The sequence below is a fragment of the Carcharhinus amblyrhynchos genome, chromosome 28 (assembly GCF_965287045.1).
Source record: "Carcharhinus amblyrhynchos chromosome 28, sCarAmb.v2.hapA, whole genome shotgun sequence".
In the NCBI taxonomy this organism is placed as follows: domain Eukaryota; kingdom Metazoa; phylum Chordata; class Chondrichthyes; order Carcharhiniformes; family Carcharhinidae; genus Carcharhinus; species Carcharhinus amblyrhynchos.
This window is the reverse complement of record NC_137351.1, coordinates 32,056,044-32,079,751: the sequence shown is the minus strand read 5'-3', so window position 1 is coordinate 32,079,751 and position 23,708 is coordinate 32,056,044. Positions and strand designations below refer to the sequence as shown.

Genomic DNA, 23,708 nt, shown 5'->3' with positions numbered 1-23,708 from the left:
AACTCTGGTGCGGCCGCACTTGGAGTACTATGTGCAGTTCTGGTCCCCACATTACAGGAAGGATGTGGAGGCTTTGGAGAGGGTGCAGAGGAGGTTTACCAGGATGTTGCCTGGTATGGAGGGGAGGTCCTATGAGGAGAGGCTGAGGGATTTGGGGTTGTTTTCGCTGGAAAGAAGGCGGCTAAGAGGGGATCTTATTGAAACATATAAGATGATTAGAGGTTTAGATAGGGTGGATAGTGATAGCCTTTTTCCTTGGATGGAGAAATCTAGCACGAGGGGGCATGGCTTTAAATTAAGGGGGGGTAGTTATAGGACGGATGTCAGGGGTAGGTTCTTTACCCAGAGGGTGGTGAGGGATTGGAATGCCCTGCCTGCTGCAGTTGTAAATGCGCCTAGTTTGGGGGCATTTAAGAGATCCGTGGATAGGTTTATGGACGAAAAGGGATTGGTTTAGGTTAGTGGGTCATTGTTTTGTAACTGGTCGGCGCAACATCGTGGGCCGAAGGGCCTGTTCTGCGCTGTAATGTTCTAGGTACGTTGGGCCACATCATCTGACACTAAACTCCCCAAAACAAGCTCTCTACTTCAAGTTTCGTCGTGGCCAGTGGATGCCAGGAGGGCAGAGGAAATGTTTCAGGAATGTCCTCGAAACATTCCTTCACATTTGCCAACTTTGAAACCGACTTGTCACAGTTTGCCCATTTGTTTAATCTATCAATGTGCCTCTGAAATTTTATTCTGCATCTACACAACTCATCATATTCCTATCTTTGTATCATCAACAAATTCCAATCCATCACCTAACCGTCATGGGTAATGGAACAAAGGCAAGTAAATGGAGTTGGGGCGCAGTTCAATCAATCTAGCTGAATTGCAGAGCAGGTTCAAGGGAGTGATAGCCTACTCCTGTTCCTAAAGCTCCCAGATTTTTTCTGCTGATGTGCATTGTGCAGAAAAAATCTTTTGGTGCAGCACAGTGGTAACTGCTGCCTCACAGCTCTAGAGACCTAGATTTGATTCCTGGCTTGGGTCACCGTGTGGAGTTTGCGTGGGTTTTCTCCCACAGTCCAAAGATGTGCGGGTTAGGTACATTGAGGCAATTTAGCATAGCCAATATCCCAGGATGCAACCTTGGGGTTGGCGGGGAGGGGGGGGGCGTGGAAATAGGGCCTAGATGGGATTGTTGTCAGTGCAGACTCAATGGGCCAAATGGCCTCTTCCTACACTGTAGGGATTTTACGATTCTTTGTGCAAGTGCCATTGCCAATCAATGGTAACATTTATATTGTTGCACCTTCCATAGGCAGGGATCACTAGAACAAGAGGAAGCAGAACGTGATAAAGAAATGTTCATTTTTCCTTTCCATTGAACCAAGCGAAAGCCGAGGAAAACTGGCATTAATATTAAAGGACTTTACCCTTTGTTTTCAGGTTTTCTCTTTAATACTGATTTATCAGATATCAGGAACAGTGAGCATGATTAGATGACAAAATCAGCCCCCTCAACTGTGTTTTTGTACCATTATGCTTTTTGTCATTTAATCTCTCCTTCCTTTCCTTTTGTTTCATCTTCCTCTTTCCTTGACTCTATGCTCGTGGTAAAGCTATCACATTTCTTGGTGAAAAGATCATTGATCTGAAACATTAGCCAGGGATTTAATCTATCTGGATGTGCTTTAAAAACTTCTAGCATCTCCTTCTCTGTAATACATACACTCGAAACATCACTATTTATTTCCCCAAGTTCCCTACCATCTATGCTTTTGTCAATAGTAGATATTAAAGTTGAAGATATTATTCTTGTGCCTAGATATGAGAGATTAATCTAAACCCTGGTTTGAGTGAGGTACAGACCAGCTTGGCTATATCATTGCTTGGGATCCTGGACAGGGGGGTGGGGGGCAGATTGGTCATGTCACAGCTGGCTAAAGTCACTACTTCCACATTTTAAGTGGGCCTGCCAGAATCTTCTGGACCTCCACCAGCATAGTCAGTGCAATTACATGTTTTTCTGCCTTCAGTGCAGTGGGTAGTCCTATTAACAACTCAAGGCATTTAAACTTTTGTAGAAGACACAAAAAAGTGATGAAGTGAAAAAGCCAAAGGCGAGTGGACAATACCAAACTGAAGCCTCAGATGTATCTTGTTCTAAAGGCAGGAAGAGATTACAGCTAACATAATCACCATCTGGCATACTTGAGTCATTCTCTAGACGCACCCGCACTCTCCACTTAATTGGGACTTTAAACAAAAAGAACAACAGCACAGGAAACAGGCCCTTCGCCCCTACAAGACCATGCTGCCCATTTTAACACTCAGTGAGTGCCTCATTCCAATCCTACTACGACTTTTGTCTACACCTCTTGGACTCCACAATAAAAGGGGGTGCAAATTTAGAGAATTATGTGTGTGCCAGATTAAGGGAGGTCTAATTTAGGGACAATTTGTTAACACCAATCAGCCTAAAAGCACGTTTTTGGGGTGTGGGAGGAAACCGGAGCACCCGGAGAAAACCCACACAAGCACGTGGAGAATGTGCAAACCTAGTGGAGAATGCAGAAAAGCAATTTAATTTCTTTCATCTTAAAAGATATTTTGACCATCTGAGTTTACAATTTAAAAGGATTAGATTGTGGAGCAGATGCAGCTACTAATACTAATAGAAGCCCCAGCAACCCCACGATCCTTCACCATTGGCTGGATACTATTAGTTGTTTGGAAACTGTTCCACTTGTGAAAACAGTACACACAGCGCAGCACCAGCTACCACCCACAGGGTGTGTCCACAACATTAAAATCGGAAAACACCAGAGGAAACAATTTGCAGCACTGCAATCTAATCATTACAGCAGAAAAAAAATAGCAACACAAACATGGCCTCTTTTAAGCAAGGTTTTATCAGTAAATTTCAATAAAATACTGCAACCATTTTTAAAGCATCATAATGGTTGCTACAATGTCAGACAACATATTTGATGCTCTCGGCAACATTCTACAGCAGCTGAACGTTAGCTTCTTCAGACTGTATTGTGTATGAGGTCCCATTGTTGCTTCACTGTAAAAATGGAGCAAACTAAGCACATAGTCCATGAAAAGGTGAGTGCATACAGTTATTTTCTTTGAGAGATCAGAAGTAATTGACAGCCAAATTGCTTTTGTCCCACAAAATATACACATCTGCAAGACAAACAGATTTCTGCTGGGAGTCAACCTGAAAGCTGACAGAGTGAAGACATTACAACATGAATCAGTACAGAATGTGCCCAAGCATTGTCTGAAACATTTCAAAAATCAATTTATTACACATATGTGGACCATACCCGACTGCAATTTTAATCATTTCATTCTGAAATTAGAAACATTTTAATCTCACTACTTATAAAAGGCACCAGTAAAAAATAATGGTCTTTGTGTCAAAGTGTACTTAAATCACAGAAGAGAACTTGCATTTTATACTGAAGTGCAAATCAGAACAAAAGTAAAGAGAAATCCTATTGTGTTGAGGTGCAAGGTACAGACAGCAAATTATGACCTATAAAGTCTACAATTGTACCTCGAGACTTCCTTTTGTACCTTTAAAAGACCGCAACGCACAAGATGACGCAGTGCCTTCATATTAGGAATAAACTTTGCAGCCTCACTCCCAAAAACCTGGAGCTATAAAATATAGCATCATGGATTCAATAATAGCTCCAAAATACAAAATCTCAAACATCAAAAAGGTAAATCAAATACAAAAGAAAAGTTCATTTCATCAACTAACTCAACCGTGTCATAGTTCGTTTTTGTTTGCTCGGTTGTCTTTCTGTGAAGCCTTTGCTTCTTTCTTCTTCTTATCAGGCTTGGTTTCATTCTTCTTTTTCTCTGCTTTTCCAGGATACGTTTGCCCTTCAACAGTGACATCCACACAGCGATCCTGACTTATCAGGAAGTCTTTAATCTCCCAGGCATAGCTTCCATCACGCAGCATGAATATGGCACGATCTGAACCAACAACAAATCTGGAAAGGGAAACCGAGAGGTGATCAGCCCAATATACAGATAACAAATCAAAATTAAGGACACACCAGGGAATGTAACCAAGGTGATGAGAGAGCGATCCAAATCCCCAGCCCAATGGTTTATTTGAGATTTTTATGAGTGAAGTATATTTTTGGAAAAAAAGGTGGTTTGGGAAAGGCCACACTACAAGGCCTTTTAACGGAGGCAAACCAAGGGCCCGGGAACTGCAGAACACCCTCGACCTGGTAACTGTGTGCGCCAATCTGAGAAATAACGGCACTCAGTAATTTTTGAGGCATGTATATAGTTTTAAGTTTTGAAATGTTATGACTGTAATTTGTATAGAACTAAAAAGTTTTAATTCTGCACTGTTTGCAATTCAAAAACATGTAGATTTGCAATGGTTTATTTGAGATTTTTATGAACAAAGTATATTTTTGGAAAAAAACCCCCAGCCCTTTGCTGGCCAAGTTACTTGCGGCAATTTTACAGCCAGGTCTTGCCATTGTGTGAGCTCTGTCTAGAGACACTTTTGATAACTTAACGCAGGGAGAATGAACATAAGAAATAGGAGCAGGAGTAGGCCATCTAGCCCTTTGAGCCTGCCCCGCCATTCAATAAGATCATGGCTGATCTGAAGTGGATCAGTTCCACTTTCTCCCCATAACCCTTAATTCCCTTGTCTGTCAAAAACCTATCTACCTGTGACTTAAATATATTTAGCGAGGCAGCCTCTACCACTTCAACGGGCAGAGAATTCCAGAGATTCACCACCCTTTGAGTGAAGAAGTTCCTCCTCAACTCCGTTCTAAACTGCCCCCCTCTTATCTTGAGGCTGTGCCCTCTAGTTCTGCTGTCCTTTGAGCGGGAAGAATCTCTCTACCTCTACCCTATCCATCCCTTTCATCATCTTATACGTCTCTATAAGATCCCCCCTCATCCTTCTAAACTCCGAGTACAGACCCAGTCTATTTAGTCTCTCTTCATAGTCTAACCCCCTCATCTCTGGTATCAGCCTAGTGAACCTCCTCTGCACTCCCTCCAAGGCCAAAATATCCTTGCGCAAGTGTGGTGACCAAAACTGCACACAGTACTCCAGCTGCAGCCTCACCAGTGCCCTGTACAGTTGCAGCAAGACCTCCCTGCTTTTATATTCTATCCCCCTCACTATAAAGGCCAACATCCCATTCGCCTTCTTGATCACCTGCTGCATCTGCAGACTGGGTTTTTGCGACTCACGCACAAGGACCCCCAGGTCCCTCTGCACCATAGCATGCAGCAGCTTTTCGCCCTTTAAATAGTAATCCCCCCTACTATTATTTCTGCCAATGAAGATAATCAAAAGACTAATGGAATGTTAGCTTTTATCTCAAAGGGAGTGGATTACAAAGAGGTGCAAATTTTGTTTCATTTGTAGCTCCTTGGTCAGAGTCCATCTGGAATCCACACTCTGCTTTTGTTACCACACCTTAGGAAGGATTTGCTGGCCTTAGAGAAGGTGCAGTACAGATTCATGAGCTCAAGGAGGTTAAGACTCAGATTGCATAAACCCAGCTTGTATTGCCAAATTCTAATTAAATTGTTTAAAATGGTGAAAAGGTTTGATAAATCGTGTACAGAGGAACTGTGTTTCTGGTGAAAATCTGGAAGAGAGGGGCACAATCGTACATTAAAGCTGGGTCAATAGGGAGTGAAATCAGGAAACATTTTTCCCAACCGGGGCTGTGAAATCTGAAACACTCTCCAAAAGACTGTGGAAGTTTAAAATCAAAGTTTATAGAGCTTTATTAGATAAAAGCATTAAAGAATATGGATCAAAAGCAAATCAAGCTTAAGTACAGATCAGCTGTGATCTGATCGAATGGTATTAACAGGTCAAAGTTGCTGAATAGGATAAGGAATAGGTCATTCATACCCTCAAAAGCTATTCCACATTTCAACTAGATTGTGGCTGATTTTCTACCTCAATTTTCCTACTGTCCCCATCCCTTGATATCTTAGGAATCTATTATCTCCACCTTGAGCATACTCAATGCCTGAGCCATCACAGCCCTTTGGAATAGAGCTGAAAAAATGACCAGCGAAGAAATTCCTCCTCATCTCAGTGCTAAACAGCTCACCCCTTATTCTGAGACTGTGTCCCCAGTTCTAGAATGAGGAACTCCTGCTCCTAAACGTTCCAAAGGAATTTCCTTGGCCTACTGTTGCTAGATTTGTCGTGTCTCACTGCTTTTTTGCTCTTTCATGCATTCAGAACAAGTATAAGCATGTATTCCAATTTTATTGTCCCTCACCTTTCGCGCATCACAACCAGCCACAAAAATTCAACAAAAATGTGCATTGATATAGCACCAATGTAGGAAATCATGTTCTCCTTCACAGGAGGAATGTCAGATTAAATTTGACAAAGTGAAAGACAGGTGACTAAACATATGGTCAAAGTAGGTTTCAAGGAATAATACAAAAAGGATACAGAAGTCAAGGGCCTAGGAAAAAAATTCCAGAGCTTAGGGCAGCACGGTGGCACAGTGGGTTAGCACTGCTGGCTCACAGCACCAGGGACCCGGGTTTGATTTGCCGCTTGGGTCACTGTGTGGAGTGTACATGTTCTCCCCATGTCAGCGTGGGTTTCCTCCCACAATCTGAAAGACCAATGTTAGGCGCATTGGCCATGCTAAATTTTCCCTTAGTGGTGAACTCAAACAAGCGCTGGCGCACATATAATTCCCTAAATTTGCACCCCCTTTATTGTGGAGTCCACTAGAGGTAGACAAAAGTGTCGACGAGCGACAAAAAGACTTGAATAAGGCACTCACTGAGCGTTAAAATGGGCGGCGCGGACTTGTGGGGACGAAGGGCCTGTTTCCTGTGCTGTGCTGTTCTCTGAATGTGGTGATTAGGGGATTTTCACAGTAACTTCACAGCAGTGTTAATATAAGCCTACTTGTGTCACTAATGAACGAGAACCAAAAGTAACAGCAATTGCACTGTCAACTGCAATATCATCTCAGCTTACCGCAACACCAACATTTTAAAATCTGCATGCACTTGTGTAACTATTCCCCATGTAATGTCACATTTAAGTTGGTGATCACTTATTTCAATCTTAATTCCTCTGCATTACCAGGTTTTTAGGATTGGTGGCACTGTTGCATTATCTTTGATAGCTATGACCATGTCAGGCTTGGCATCGTGTTGCAGTCAGCTTCCAGTCCCTGTGCAGTTTATCCAGCTTTCAGGTCACGTTTTATATAAAAAAAACTAACAGTTATTTACAAATCAGGTACTGCAACACCTCAACACCACTGGGGTCCTCCACCACCTGGCTAATCATGAAGTGTGAAGCTGTACAATTTGGTAGGAAGGATGGATGAGGAGAAACGTCAGTCCAATGATCTTTCACTACTGGGTACTTTGGACATTTGTTTTAAAGCTCCAGCCTGAACCAGACAAACATTTCACTTTAACCAAAGAAAACTCAAGTCTTCATAGAGAGGAACAAGTTGACACTTCTAAAGTGTATTGGCTTTATAACTTGTACAAAGCTTTCAAAATAGAATCCTTTTGTGTCAAGGAGCAAGGTAATGGAAGAAGTCAGTTAACCCCTTCAGCCTGTCCTACAATTCACATATACCAAAGACGTGCGGATGATTGGCGATGCTAAATTGTCCACTAGTGTCGGGGGATTAGTGGTAAATGTGTGGGGTAACTGGAGTAGAACCTGGGTGGGATTGAGGTCAGTACAGACGCAATGAACCAAATGGCCTTCTTCAGCACTGTAGGGATTCTATTCTATACAATACACCTTGGGTCAGGATTATTTTATTAAATCAATTTACCTGGTTTGGTTTCATGTTTTTTGTTTTAAAACCCTAAAAATCTGTCAATCTTCAACTGACTGAACCTCAGTTTGGATTTGGGATGCCTGAAAAACAAATGTTCTGCATTGTGTGTGCGTGCGTGTGCACGGTGTTCAAACTTCACAAATTCATTAATACCTCAAAACCAAAAGAATCACTATAGTGCAGGAGGAGGCCATTTGACCCATTGAGTCTGCATCAACTCCCCAACAGAACATCTCACCCCTACCCTATCCCTGTACCCCATATATTTACCCCACTAATCCCACTAAAATATATATCTCGAGACACTAAGAGGCAATTTAGCCTGGCCAATCCACCTAACCTACACATCTTTGGACTGTGGAAAGAAACCGGAGCAGCCGAAGGAAACCCATGCAGACAAAGGAGAACGTGCAAACTCCACACAGTCACCCAAGGCTGGGATTGAACCTGGGTCTGTGGCACTGTGAGGCAGCAATGCCAACCACTGTGCCACCCATCCCCAGGTGACTGGACAATTGGTGTTTTGTGCAGGCCACAGTAAGATTATTAACCCAGATACGAGGGGCATCATCTGAACGCCATAAGGTCTTGCACATTTTCACAGTATCACATCAGAAGGCTGATTTAAAGTAATCCCCCTCACTGAAAGTAATTGGTATCTGAATGAGCTCAGGGTACATCCTTTTTAGATCAGTCCCACAGGGTGTACAGTTTATGGTCTTGTAGAACAGTTCAAGTAAGACAACTGTAATTCAAATACTATATCTCTGCTCTAGACCTCACCCAGAAACATCCCAAGATAGCTGGTATCTTCAAAAAAAAACAGTCAGGAGTAAAGTATATTATAACATTTGAAAAATTGAACGTCAGGCAAATAAACTTTGACATGCCATTGTCTAATCCTTCCTGTACACTGCATCAGAAACCGGGTAGAACAAGCTTCAGTACAACATTGAGAATGAGTTCACTTTTGTCTAATCAAATTATTTCCTTCTCCCACTGGTCCTATGTTTAAGTTTAAAAGTGAAGTGTTTGAGTCACCAGATGATAGTGTGTCTTGTTTAACAGTATGCGGAGTCTAATATGTTGATCATTGGCCACAGGGAAAATAAAACCACCACCTAAATTAGTCAAGTGCTGAATCAGATTAAAGAAATCAAATGCAAAGAAAGACAGCAAACCACAATACTCATCACTTCATTAGTCACTTAAAAGCAAAGAGGAATTTGGGAAACAGGATGTTCCTCTGATATGAATCAATAATTTGAAGAAAAACTTAACTGCTTGGACAAACAGGGACTAAAGGATAGTCTGCCAGACATTATTGGCAAATCACATTTCTTTTTAAATAAGTTAACAGGATGCTGAGGGTAATGCAGCTGGTGTTATATAAACGGACGTTTGAAATGTTTCACAAAGAACTACACGCTTGGTTTGCTATTGGATGTAAGGGGCAGTAGCAGTATGGATATACAAGATCATAAGAAATAGGAGTAATAAGCCACTTGGCCTCTCAAATCTGCTTCGCCACTTAATACGATCATGGTTGATGTAATCGCAATCTTAACTCTGCTTTCCTGCCTGTCCCCATAACCCTCCACTCCCTCAAAAACTAAAAATCCGTTTACCTAAGCCTCAAATATATTCAGTGAGCTGCGCCCTCTCTGCTCTCTGGGGAAGAGAAATTCAATGGTTAATGACCCTCAAAAAATTCCCCCTCATCTCCTTTCTAAATAGGAGACCCCTTATTTTTAAACTGCACTTGCTTGACCTAGATTCCACTATACTCAGCATCTACCTGCCAAGCCCCCTTAGAATCTCGTTTTATATATCTCTCTCTCTACAGGATAATCTTTCAATCTTTCAAACTCCACTGAGGAAAGGCCTAACCTGCTCAACTCTTTCTCATAAATCACCCCTCTCACCCAGGAATCAGCCTAGTGAATTTTTCCTTGACTGCTTTCAATGCAAATATATCCTTCAAAGCAGACCCTCAGAAGATCAAAACTGTACCCAATATTCTCAGTGTGGTCTCACCAATGCCCTGTACAATTGCTGCAAGTCTTTCCTACTTCTTGCTATAAAGGCAACAGTCCTTTTGCCTTACTGTGCCTGCATGATAACACTGTGATTCATACACAAGGACACTCAGATCCAGCAGCATTCTGCATTCTTTCTCCATTTATACAGCTTTTCTATTCTTCCTGCCAAACTGGAAAAACTCACACTTTCCCACATTATACTCCATCTGCCAAGTTTTCACCCACTCCCCAAACCATATGTTAATTATGATGCACTGAGATCCTAGTCCAAGAGACTTTAGGTATGAGGAGGCCAATCAAAGACACACGGCTTTTTCTTCTATGACAGAAATCGAAGCGGTGCACAGGATGGGCAGATTATGGATGCTAGCTGCAGCACAATTGGTGATAGGATACTTACCTCTGAGTCATGAGGTTCTGGGTTCAATTCCCACACCAGACTTCAGCACAAAGGGTTAACACTGCAGTACTGATGCTATCCTGCACCACTGGAGGTGCCATCTCTGAGGCATTAAACTGAGGCTCCATCCACCTGCCCAGATGCCACAGCACTATTTCAAGTAACAGTCGAGGATTATCCCTAATATCCTGACCCATACTTATCCCAAGTTCAACACTGCAAAAAAGAACTGGTTTGGTAATTATCACGCTGCTGTTTGTGTGAGTTTGCTATGTGCAAATTGTTAGTCATGTTTCCCACATCACAACATGGACCACACTTCAAAGAAAGTACTGCATTAGCTGTAAAGCACTTCATGAAATGTGCTAAATAAAATGTAATTTTAGATTTTGATGAAGTATGCAATTCCAACCCAAGTAAGTAGATGGGGGGGGCGGGTGGTGGTGGTGGTAAAGAGTAAGGAAAGCAGGTTGTCAAAAGAGGAGTGGACTGACAAAACGAAAGGGGGTGACAGAGGATGAATTTTTGAAATATTACCACATTACAGGCCATTGATACATTTGCCACTTCTCTTCCTCTCAATTCTGCAAACTTTCTCAAGGAAGCCATGATTAATCTACCTACACTACACATTAAAGCAATGCATTCTGGATTCTAACCACTCACTGCATAAAAATATGTTCTCTCACATTGTCAATCACCTTAAATACATGGGGAGTGGAGCAATCTTACCACCTCATCATGCCGGTTGATCGGCATGGTGAATATATAACCAGGTTCACATCCGATCTTTCACCTCTCATGACCTTACTGGCCTTGGATTGCCAAGGTGATCAGCCAGGCACAAGGCTGATTTCAATATTAAAATCAGTTTTAAATATTCACAGTGAGCCCAGGACGCAACCGTCCAGGCTCAGTTCCCTTAATGGCCTCACCAGTGGAGGTCCTCCCTAGCGAGAAACAGGTATGGGTCCCACCAATCGCTGGGCACTCGCCATTGGGACCGGAGGGCATTGAGACCCCATGGGTGGTTGGGGGCAGGGCCAGGCAGTGCAGGGGACAGAGTCTTCGGGAAGGCGGGGGAGCTGTGCACACTGCAATCAGGGAGTGGCTATGGTGGCGATTAATTGGTGTGGGGTGGGGTCACTGTCAAATCTGTTCTTTTGCACCAGAATATTGTGGGATCTCCACACATGATAGCACCCTCTGATTCAAGCATCTGGCTTGCTGACAAGAATAGATTCAATCCACTCCCTGACTGGCATGAATCACACTTTGCCTCTATTTTGTTGCAATAAATGGCATAAGATGGTGTCTCAAAACTTGCTGGAAAAAAAAAACAGGCATGATTCTCTCCCATTTTCAGGCTCTTATGGCACTTAGGGCCAGTTCCTGCACATTGGAAAGCAGCAAATGTGATGCCACTGTTTATAAAAGGAGGTAGGCAAAAGGCAGCTAACCATAGGCCGGTTACTTTAACTTCTGTAGTAGAGAAAATGCTGGAATCTATCAAGGAAGAAATAGCGAGACATCAGAATAGTAATTGTCCCATTGGGAAGATGCAGCATCGGTTCAAAGGCAGGTCATATTTAACTAATTTAGGGGATTTTTTTTTTTAAAAAAAGGACATTACAAGCACAGTGGACAATGGGGAACTGTGAATGTGATGTATCAGGATTTCCAGGAGGCATTTGACAAGGTGCCTCACAAAAGGCTGCTGCATAAGATAAAGGTGCATGGTGTTATGGGTAATGTATTAGCACAGATAGAGGATTGGTTAACCAAAGAGTGGGGGATAAATGGGTGTTTTTCTGGTTGGCAGTGACTACTGGTACACCTCAGGGATCAGTGTTGGGAGCAGAATTGTTTACAATTTACTCAAATGATTTGGAATTAGGGACCGAGTGTAGCGTGTTCAAGTTTGCAGATGACACCAAGATGAATGGCAGAGCAAAGTGTGCAGAGGACACAATGTCTGCAAACTAACAGACAATTTAAGTGATTGGCAAGGGTCTGGCAGATGGGGTACAATGTTGATAAACGTGAGGTCATCCATTTTGGTATGAATAACAGCAAAATGGACTATTATTTAAATGGTAAGAAATTGCAGCATGCTGCTGAGCAAAGGAACTTGGGTGTCCTTGTGCATGAATTGCAAAAAGTTGGTTTGCAGGTAATTAAGGAGGCAAGTGGAATTTTGTCCTTCATTGCTTGAGTAATGGAGTTTAAAAACAGGCAGGTTATAGTGCAGCTGTATAAAGTACTGGAGGGGCCATGCCCATAGTACTGTATACAGTTTGGTCTCCTTACTGAGAAAGGAAATACCAGCACTGAAGGGATGCAGAGGAGTTCACTAGATTGATTCCAGAGTTGAGAGGACTGGTTCATGTGGAGAGACTGAGTAGACTGGGACTATATTCATTGGAATTCAGAAGAGCGAGGGGGGAATCTTATAGAAACATAATTTTTATGAAGGGAATAAATTATGAAGGAAATAGATAAGATAGAAGCAGTGAGGTTGTTTCCACTGGCGAATGAAACTAGAACTAAGGGGCATAGCCTCAAAATAAGGGGGTGCAGATTTAGGACTGAATTGAGAAAGAACTTCTTCACACAAAAGGACTGTGAATTTGTGGAATTCCCTGCTCAGTGAAGCAGGTGAGGTTACCTCATTGAATATTTTTAAGGCAAGGATAGATAACATATGGTGAGGGGTGGGTAATTAGAGTTGAGTCCATGAAATGATCAGCCATAATCTTATTGAATGGCAGAGCAGGCTCAAGGTGCCAAATGGCCGCCTCCAGCTCCTAGCTCTTATGTTCCTAGAAATACTTTGGTAAGATAGCCCCCTTGTGCTCTGCTTCTTTTAAATGTACTAAAACTCCTCATAACCATCTCTTCTCCAAGAATAATCTTAGCTTTGCAATCTGACTGAAGTCCCTGGTCTTGTGAACCTCTCTCAAACATTTGCTGCACCCTCTCTGCCTTCCATGTCCTTCCTAAAGTGCAACCGATCACAATTTTTTAAGGGCAAACCACAATGTTATAAAGATTTGCCATAACTTCCTTACTTTTAAACTGAAAAGGAAATTACAACAAAATGAGGATAGAGTTAGCTAAAGTGGACTGGGCAGATAGATTAGCAGTAAAGATGTTAAACATGCAGCGGTAGACATTAAGGAGGTAATTCATAACTCTCAGCAAAAATATATCCCTGTAAGGAGGAAAAGTTCTAACAGAAGGATAAACAAACCGTGGCTAACTGAGGAATCGAGATTGAAAGAAAAAGCATAAATGGAGCAAAAGTCAGTGATAGTTCTGAAGACTGGGATAAAAATCAGAATTCAGCAAAGGAAGACTAAAAAGATAAAGAGAAAATAAACTCAGGGCAAACTAACAAGGAATATAAAAACTGACAATAAGAGCTTCTTTAAATATATAAAGGAAGAGAGAGGTCAAAGCGAACACAGACTCCGTAGAAACTAAATCTGAGGAAATAGTTATGTAAGGAACAAGGAAATGGCAGAGGAGTCAAACAGATATTCAAATATCCCATTAATACTAAAGAATACAGAGAAGAAATTAAGTTCCATCACTAGAAAAGTAAAAGACAAAACTAATACGGCTAAAGTCCCCTGGCCCTGATGGCTTGTATCCCAGGATTTCAAATGTAGCAGCTACAGTTACATTGGTTATAATTTTCCAAAAATCCTTGGTCTCTGACAAGCATTGGAAAACTGCCAGGACAGGGAGAGGGGCAAAAAGTGGGTAACTACAGGCCAATTAGCCTAACATCAATTGTGGGAATCAATTAAGAAAGCAATACCAGCACATTTGGAAATTCATAATCTAATCCAGTAGACTCAGCATGGCTTCATAAAAAGGATAATTACGTCTGATCATTTCCAGTTTTTCAAGGAAGTCTCAACCAAAGTGGATAGGGGGGAACCAGTAGATGTATTCTATTTGGACTTGCAGAACACATTCGACAAGGTACGTCACAAAGACCATGGTGTTAAAGGTACTATATTAGCATGAATATAGTATTGGCTAATGGGCAGGAAACAGCGAGTGGGGATACGGGGCTCTTTAAGTTTGCTGACCTGTAAACAATGAGGCTCCACAGGGATCAGTGCTGGGACATTAACTATTTACAATAAGGAATGAAGTGAATGTATTGCAGCCAAATTTGCAAACAACACACAAATGGAAAGGCAAATTGAGAGAGGGTTTACAAACAGTTGATAGGTTAAGTGAGGAAAAAAGTCAGCAAATGGAGTGTAATATGAGATGAGAATTTCTTCATTTTAGAAGGGAGAACAAGTGAACAAAATTTTAAATAGAGAAAAACTGCAGAAAGCTGCAACACAATGGGACTTGGGGAATTTGTGCACAAAACACAGAAAGCTAGCACACAGGTACAGCAAGCAATCAGGAAGGCTAATGAAATGTTGGCTCTTAATTCCAAGGGGGTCAGAGTATAAGAGGAGGGAAGTCTTTTCACAACTGTACAAGATACTGGTGAGACTACATCTGGACTACTGAGAGTAGTTTTGGTCCCCTTATTTAAAGGGATACAATTTCATTGGAGGCAGTTCACTAGTGAACAGAGGCTCATTAGAATGATCCCCAATATAGAAGGATTGTCACAGTAAGAAGTGTCACAACACCAGGTTAAAATCTACCAGGTTTATTTGGTAGCATGAGCTTTCGGAGGGCTGCCCCTTCATCAGATGAGTGAAGAGTTGGGTTCACAAACAGGGCAGATATAGACACAAACTCAGTTACAAGATATTGGTTGGAATGTGGGTCTTTACAGGTAATCAAGTCTTTACAGGTGCAGATAATGCAAGTCGAGAGAGGGTTAAGCACAGATTAAAGAGGTGTGAATTGTCTCACGCCAGGACAGTTGGTGAGATTTTGCGAGCCCAGGCAAGACGTGGGAGTTACAGATAGTGTGACACGAACCCAAGATACCGGTTGAGGAACGGAAGAGGAAAGAGTCAAATTGGACTCCTTTGGATGGCCGCTGCGACATGAATGCCCAAGCCATCAGGAAGTGTGTCAATGCAAGACTCATCAGCTGCACTCACAAAACAGCCCTGAACGTCACCCAAGCACAACGCAACTCCATCCATGCTCCCAAGACCAACACCAACATTCTCAAACCAGCAAAGGAGGAGCCACTGTCACACTGAATAGAATGGATTACTGCAAAGTGTACTGACAACTGAACAATGAGGAACACTACTGTGTAGTGAACTCTGTAGGTGTGCATACTTTAGAAATACATCACTTCTCCCTACCACAATATTCCACTTCAATGTTAAATTTTATCTGCCACTTGTTCCTCTTATTCCACCAGTCTATTCTTTTGAAGTCCATCACTTCCCCCCTCACAGATTGCAATATTTCCAAATTTTGTGTGGCGTTTGCACATTCTCCTCGTGTTTGTGTGGGTTTCCTTCGGGTGCTCCAGTTTCCTTCCACAGTCCAAAGACGTGCGGGTTAGGTTGATTGGCCATGCTAAAATTGCCTCTTAGATGAGATGCGTAGGTCAGAGGGATTAGTGGGTCAATATGTAGGGATAAGGGGGTTGGGCCTGGGTGGGATTGTGGTTGGTGCAGACTCGATGGACCAATTGGCCTCCTTCTGTACTGTAGAGATTCTATGATTTTGCATCACGAACTGTGTCCTGTAGGCCCAAGGAAAGTAGTGGTTCAAGTACCAACTCCTGAAAAACCCCACTGTATGCCTTTCTCCAGTCCGAAAGTAACAAACATCCACCACTACTCTGTTCCCTGTCACTCAAGTCAATGTTGTATCCTTGCTGCCCCTGTCCAATTTATTCCATCAAGTTCAAACTTTGTTATTGGCATATCAAATGCCTGTTGGAAGGCTTGGTCTTTCATACCTTCTGCATCGTCAACTAATTTCTCAAAAAAAAATTAGATGAAGATGAAAAAGCACTAACACCCAATCTCACGCTCAGACATTTCCACTGCATGAACACATGGTAACACAGAGGTGGGATCTGCATACAGTGTGTCCACAGAGGATTCAGACAGACTTTGATGGGCCAGCATACAGAGAAACGCTGATGAGAATGCATAATGAAATGCTGATGCAGTTGTAGTCTTGCCAGACAGCCTGATGGCTACATCAAGGAGCATGGCATGGTCAAAAATGCTTTAGGTTAGGGGGGAAGAAAGAGAGAGAGAGAGAAAGAAACAGGATGAGGGAGTTGGGGTAAGTACTTCTACAGAGTGGTGAAAAGATGAATCTAAAATACACTGGATGGGGAGAAAAATATTTGAAGTCTTAAAAGCAAATGATTGGGAATATTCTTTCAGAGACCATGTACACAATGGAGTGAATGGCCACATACACTGGAAGAAGAACTGGAGTTTGAGGAGATGAAGAATTCAGTTAATTCCACGACTGAAGTAAACGTGGGATAGAATGGCCAAGTCATGCAGAGCTAAGAAGGCAAATGGAATGTTGGGCTTTATAGCGAGTGGGATAGAATATGAAAGCAGGGAGGTCTTGCTGCAACTGTTCAGGGTACTGGCGAGTCCGCAGCTGGAGTATTGTGTGCAGTTTTGGTCGCCGCACTTGCGGAAGGATATATTGGCCTTGGAGGGAGTGCAGAGAAGGTTCACTAGGCTGATACCGGAGATGAGGGGGTTAGCCTATGAGGAGAGATTGAATAGACTGGGTCTGTACTCGTTGGAGTTTAGAAGGCTGAGGGGGGATCTTATAGAGACGTATAAGATAATGAAGGGGATGGATAGGGTAGAGGTAGAGAGATTCTTCCCGCTTAGAAAGGATAGCAGGACCCGAGGTCACAGCCTCAAGGCGGGGGGGGGGGCGGCGGCGGCGCAGTTTAGAACGGAGTTGAGGAACTTCTTCACTCAAAGGGTGGTGAATCTCTGGAATTCTCTGCCCGTTGAAGTGGTGGAGGCTACCTCGCTAATTATATTTAAATCACGGGTAGATAGGTTTTTGATGGACAGGGGAATTAAGGGTTATGGGGAGAGAGCAGGAAAGTGGAACTGATCCACTTCTGATCAGCCATGATCTTACTGAATGGCAGGGCAGGCTCGAAGGGCTAGATGGCCTACTCCTGCTCCTATTTCTTATGTTCTTATGTAAACATCAAGGGAAGATTTAAAATGGGACCATGCAAATGTTATCGATCCTAGTTGTATTACAGTGGCTCCAAGTCACTGACTAAATACTTAGAACAATTCAGCACCAAGCTATTTTAAGACTAACAAGTAAAACAACCAGGAATAGAGTGTCAGATGTTAAGACTCTAAGCTAGCAGCATTTCCAAATGAGAATGGAAAGGAACATTCAGAATTGAGCTTCTAAAACAAATACAAACATATTAGTGGAAACTACAGTTAACTGCTTTATAATCCTGATCATATCAAAGGATCTATTTATGGGGCTTTGACTATAATTGTGGCCATACAGATTAAATCACTTTCTCTTCACTGTCACTCTTGGCACTGAATTATTCAGACTGTTTAAACTTATCTACATTATTAATACTGCTTACAGTCTAATGTTTACTTGAATGATCCAAGAAATGTATTTAGATCTCCCAATTTCATTCAAATCTCAGTTGTGGCCTTCACGTGAGTTAAGTTTTATGAGATTCAGTTACAAAACAGCTTACAACATAGGGATTGTATATCTATATTGCTGTTGATTTAATTATATATTTTTATATTTGTATATACATGCACTCTAGAAAACCATTGTACCTAAAATCCTGATATTCTTCCTTGGGCTGCAATGGGAAGGAGCCTTCTGTGGTGTGTATCCATGGAATCCCTACAGTGCAGAAAGAGACCATTTGGCCCATCAAGTCTGCACCAACCACAAACCCACTCAGGCCCTATTCTTGTAACTCCATGCATTTACCCTAGCTAGTCCACTTGTCACTATGGGGCAATTTAGCAAAACAGAAAACAAACATAACAGGTTGTTGCATAAGGTTAATTCTCATGGGATCCAGACTGAGGTATCTAAATGGATACAAAATTGGCTTCTGTGGTTGTAGAGGGTTGTTATTCAAACGGGAGGCTTGTGACCAACAAAGTGCCTCAGGGATCAGTGCTGGGGTCCACTGTTATTTGTCATTTACATTAATGATTTGGATGAGAATATAGGAGGCAAGGTTAGTAACTTTGCAGATGACACCAAGGTTGATAGCAGAGTAGATAGTGAAGAAAGTTCTCTTGGATTACAATGGGATCTTGATCATTTGGGCCAGTGGGCTGACAAATTGCAGATGGAGTTTAATTTAGATAAATGTGAGGTGATGCATTTTGGTAGACTGAACCAGGGCAGGACTTATTCAGTTAATGGTAGGGTGTTGGGAGAGCTACAGAACAAAGACATCTAGGGGTACATGTTCATAGCTCCTTTAATGTGGAGTCACAGGTGGACAGAGTGGTGAAGAAGGCGTTCAGCATGCTTGATTTCATTGGTCAAAACACTGAATACAGGAGTTGGGATGTCTTGTTGAAGTTGTACAAGACATTGGTATGGCCATGCTTGGAATGCTGTGTAAGTTCTGGCACCTTATTATAGAAAGGATATTATTAAACGAGAAAGAGTGCAGAAAGGATTAGGATGCTACTGGGACTTGATGGTTTGAGTTATAAGGAGAGGCTGGATGGGCTGGGACTTTTTTCTCTGGAGCGCAGAAGGCTGACGGGTGGTCTTATAGAGGTCTATAAAACAATGGGGGGCACAGATCAGTTAGATAGTCAATATCTTTTCCCAAAGGTAGGGGAGACTAAAACTAGATAGCATAAGTTTAAGGTGAGGGGGAGATACAAAAGGGTTAAGAGGGACAATTTTTTTTCACAGAGGGTGGTGAGCGTCTGGAACAAGCTGCCAGAAGTAATAGTAGAGGCGGGTACAATTTTGTCTTTTAAAAAGTATTTAGACAGTTACATGGGTAAAATGGGTATAGAGGGATGCGGGCCAAATACAGGCAATTGGGATTGGCTTAGGGGTTTAAAAATAGGGCAGCATGGACCTTGCTGTAATCCTATGACTCTATAATAAAATTGACGTTCTTGAAGTAAATCTACAATAGCTGCAATGCATTTTCTCTATTCTATCACCACTCCCATCAGTACCATTATACCCAATAGGAAAACTGAAAATGTAAGCCTCCGTTGGAAAAAAGCAAAGGAAATAACTCCCATTCCAGCTTTAACTCTGATGGATAAACCCATCGTTGTTGGAGATGTTTTTAGAAAGTTTACAATCAAATGTTTCTCACGGAATAAAAAGGAACAGTAGGAACATGGATACAGAATTGGCTGAATAACAAGAAACAGTGAGTAATGGTTAGTTTTCAGGCTGAAGGTTTGAAGAGAGTTCTCCAGGCATCAGTATTGTGACCATTGCTTTCCTGATACATATTAATGATCTAGACCTTAGTGTGGAAGGGATAGTTTTGAAGTTTATGAATAAACTCGGAACTATTGTAAACTGCGAAGAGGACAAGTGTAGAACTTCAAAAGGACATAGACAAGTTGGTGGAACAGACAAATAAGTGGCAGATGAAATGCAATTGGTAGGAAGAACATGGAGACAATGTAAAATAAGGGGTACAACTCTTAAGTGTGCACAAACAGAGGGACTTGGGTGTATATGTGCATGAGTCATTAAAAGGTGGCAGCAGGAGAGAGAGAATTTTATAAAGCATACTGTGTCCCAAGAGCAAGGAGGTTATACTGAACTTGAATAAAACACCAAGCAGACCTCAGCTGGAGTATTATGGACAATTTTAGGTGTCATATTATAGGAAGGATGTGAATGCATTAGAGAGAGTGCTGAAGTAGTTTACAGGAATGGTTCCAGGGGTGGGAAACTTCAATTAAGTAGATAGATTGGAGAAATTGGGACTCTTCTCCTTGGTGAAAAGATGGCTAAAAGATTTGATAGAGGCGTTCAAAATCATGAGGGGGTTGGACAGAGTGGATAAGGGGAAACTGTCCCACTCGCTAAAGGTTCGAGAATGAGGGGGCTACAGATTTAAAGTGATTTGCAAAAGCAGCAAATGTGATGAGAAGGAAACTTTCACACGGTGGTAGGGGTCTGGAACGTACTGCCTGGAAGTGGGGCAGAGGCTGGTTCAATCGAGGCATTTAAGAGGACATTAGATGATTACTTGAGTAGAAACACTGTGCAGGGGTACAGGGAAAAGGCAAGGGAATGGCACTATGTCACAATGATCGTCTGGAGAGCCAGTGTTAACACAATGGGCTGAATGGTTTTCTTAAACAATTAACAATACTGTGATCTTTAAAAGCAAACTACAGAGACAAGTTTAGCAGTTACTCAATCCTTCTGCCTGGTAATTATATTTCAGAACAGTTACAACAATTTCAGCAATGTCAGTTCCAAGTGTTAGAAAGAGCACGTGCTCCTACACTGCCTTTCATGATCTCAGGACAAAACACTTCACAAAGAACCACTGGAATGCAGTCTCTGTTGTAATGCACAAGATGTGGCAAAATCCCATCAACAGCAATGGGATAATGATCTTTTATAGTGATGTTGCTTGAGGATTAAACGTGTACCACAAACTTTTCTTTTCTTTATTCTTACGTGGGATGAGATTGTCACTGGCCGGGCCAGCATTTGTTGCCCATCCCCAATTGCCCTTGCATCAAGTGACTCGCTAGGCCATTTCAGAGAACCTTTAAATGTTAACCACATTACTGTGGGTCTAGAGTAACACGTAGACCAAAAAGGATGGCAAGAGTAAACCAGATGAATTTTTATGACAATTGGTGATAGGTTGCAGAGACTAGTTTTATGTTCCATATTTATTAATTTAAATTCCACCAACTGCCATAGATTTGAACCCATGTTCCCAGAACATTAATTTGGGCCTCTGGATTACTCAGTGACATTGTCACAGCATCGCTATCACCCCAGTGGGGAGAACTCTCCTACGCCTCTCTGATGTGTTTGCAATCTTTTATGCTCACTTGGGGAGGTTGACATGACCTTGGTTTAACGTCTCATCCAAAACATAGCAACTCCAAGTCCCACAGTGCTGTACACTTAATAATTACTGCATAGATTTCACAATCCATTCTGTAACATATATGTAGAGAATTCAGAGTGACTCAACCCCATTCAATGCAACAGGGCATGTCTGAGTTTACAACATAATGAGTTAGGGAATGGTCCTGTAATTGCAGAAACAATATATTAGACATAGCAAAAGGAGGGCAGCTATTCAGCTACTTGAGCCTGCTTGACTATTTCATTAGCCATGGATGATCAGCACCTTAACCTCATTTACTGTATCTGCTTTTGATCAATAATCTTTAATAACCTTACCCGAGGAAAAAAATTGTCAGTCCCAGTCTTGTCAACAATACGCTCCATAAAATAACATTTAAGTGCCCTGCTTTCCTCCCACTCCCAAATAGTTCTCCTTGATATAATGACCTATACTGGGGTACAGACCCAAATACTAGAGCACCTTTACACCATCCAGCTGTTCATCTGCAAACATACAGTAACATCAGGTGGTTATTCAACTAAGAAAATTCTCACACAAGATCTGTTTTCACCCAATACGTACATCATTAAGCAGTGATTAGACTGAACGGATCCCATTCCATTTGTTAGTACAAAAGCAGAAACCAGTTTAAAGCTCCCATTTGCATTGTTGAGCACAGATGGGGGATCCATTCCCACCACAATGCAACAATAGTACCAAAACATCCTAAAATTAAGCTTCAGAATTAGTTTTGTGAATTCACAAAAGGTTATCGAGAGTATTTTTTCCATCACAATGCTCAGACACTTACCTCTGGACATCATAATTTGCATTGTACAGACTGCCTTGCCAAAGACTGGTGATCTCCTCAGTCTCCTTCTCAGTGGGATTCCCAGACACCGTTACAAATATCATTAAGGTCTTGCCTTTCTTGGTTGCCTTTAGGAGGTTTTCAGGATTGCTGGGATCAATTTTGGAAAAATCTATTGGTGGAGATGTTCTCTTGTGCTCTGGTAGGTCTCCTTCTTCTATATCATCATCTTTCTGTAGAAAGATAAAGTAATACAAATTTCTGCTGGAGAAGACAGTGTATTCGTAGATCATAGAACTCTACAGTGCAGAAAGAGGTCTTTCGGCCCATCGAGTCTGCACCGAACACAATCCCATCCAGGCCCAAGACCCATATCCCTACATATTATAAGAACATAAGAAATAGGAGCAGGAGTAGGCCATCTAGCCCCTCTATACCCACTAATCCCTCTAACCTACACATCCCTGGACACTAAGGGGCAATTTTAGCATGGCCAATCAACCTAACTCGCACATCTCTGGACTGTGGGAGGAAACCAGAGCACCCAGAGGAAACCCACACAGACACAAGGAGAATGTGCAAACTCCAGACAGACAGTGACCCGAGCCAGGAATCGAACCCAGGACCTTGGAGCTGTGAAGCAGCAGTGCTAACCACTGTGCTACCATTAGAATTTGAAATTAATGAAAAACATTAAAGGAAGGACATGAATGATTATTTTGTTGAATGCTCTTCCATATTCTTTGATTAATTTGAACATCAGTTGAAGTTTTTTTCACAACTCCAGGTGAAAATCTAGTGACTGTGGATTTATATATTTATAATAGAAAGGGTCCCCAATATCTTTAACACAGCTCCTACCCTGCTCCAGGCTCACACAAAGAAGCTCAGAGATCACATTTTAACAGAAACATCAGCAGCCTGTGGTGACTGGGAAGCACAAATCTGGTCTCAGTAACACCCCCAGCGGGCCCTTCCCGGCCCGAGCCCCGAGCCCCGAGCCCCAAGCCCCAAGCCCCAGACCCAAGCCCCAGACCCGGGACCCAAGCCCCAGGCCCCAGGCCCTCTCCCCGCACCTCCCACTCCTCCAGCAGCCGGGCCATGTCAGCATCGTTGTAATCGCGGATGTCCTTCTTCTTCTTGCCGGCCTTGGGCCGCCCCTCCTCCCCGGCAGCGCCGCTCAGCAGCAGGACAAACAGCAGCGCCCAAAACCAGGCCGCACCCGCCGCCGCCGCCATCGCCTCCCTCACCGCGGCCCGCACAGCCCGAGGGCCGCTTTGACCCGGCCGCGCTACGTGCGCGCCCCACCGGCCCCACCGGCCCCGCCGTGCGCGTTCCAACCAGCCGTGCGCGCTCCTCCCACGCAGCGTGCGCGCTCCACGACTTCGCCCCCCTAGCGCGTTGGGCGTGACCAGTCCCAAGCCCCGCCCTGTCACGGAGCACTCACCAATAGGATTCCAGAGTCCAGGAGTAGCCCCCCCCCCCCCCCATGACAGTGATTGGCAGTGGGTGCCACCCCCTGACTGACAGCTAGGCTGGAGCTGAGTGTCAC

General features: G+C 42.7%; 1 protein-coding gene across 1 annotated transcript; it reads right to left on the bottom strand.

The window, feature by feature from the left end:
* Positions 1–3,126: 3,126 nt before the first annotated feature.
* On the bottom strand, positions 3,127–23,419 carry mesd (mesoderm development LRP chaperone). Its single transcript, XM_080214041.1, has 3 exons — positions 23,233–23,419; positions 22,157–22,389; positions 3,127–4,004 (listed from the first exon to the last, which is right to left on the bottom strand). Exons 1-3 carry the CDS (start codon positions 23,392–23,394, stop codon positions 3,776–3,778), a joined length of 624 nt encoding a protein of 207 aa, XP_080070167.1. The 5' UTR covers positions 23,395–23,419; the 3' UTR covers positions 3,127–3,775.
* Between the last annotated feature and the right edge of the window lie 289 nt (positions 23,420–23,708).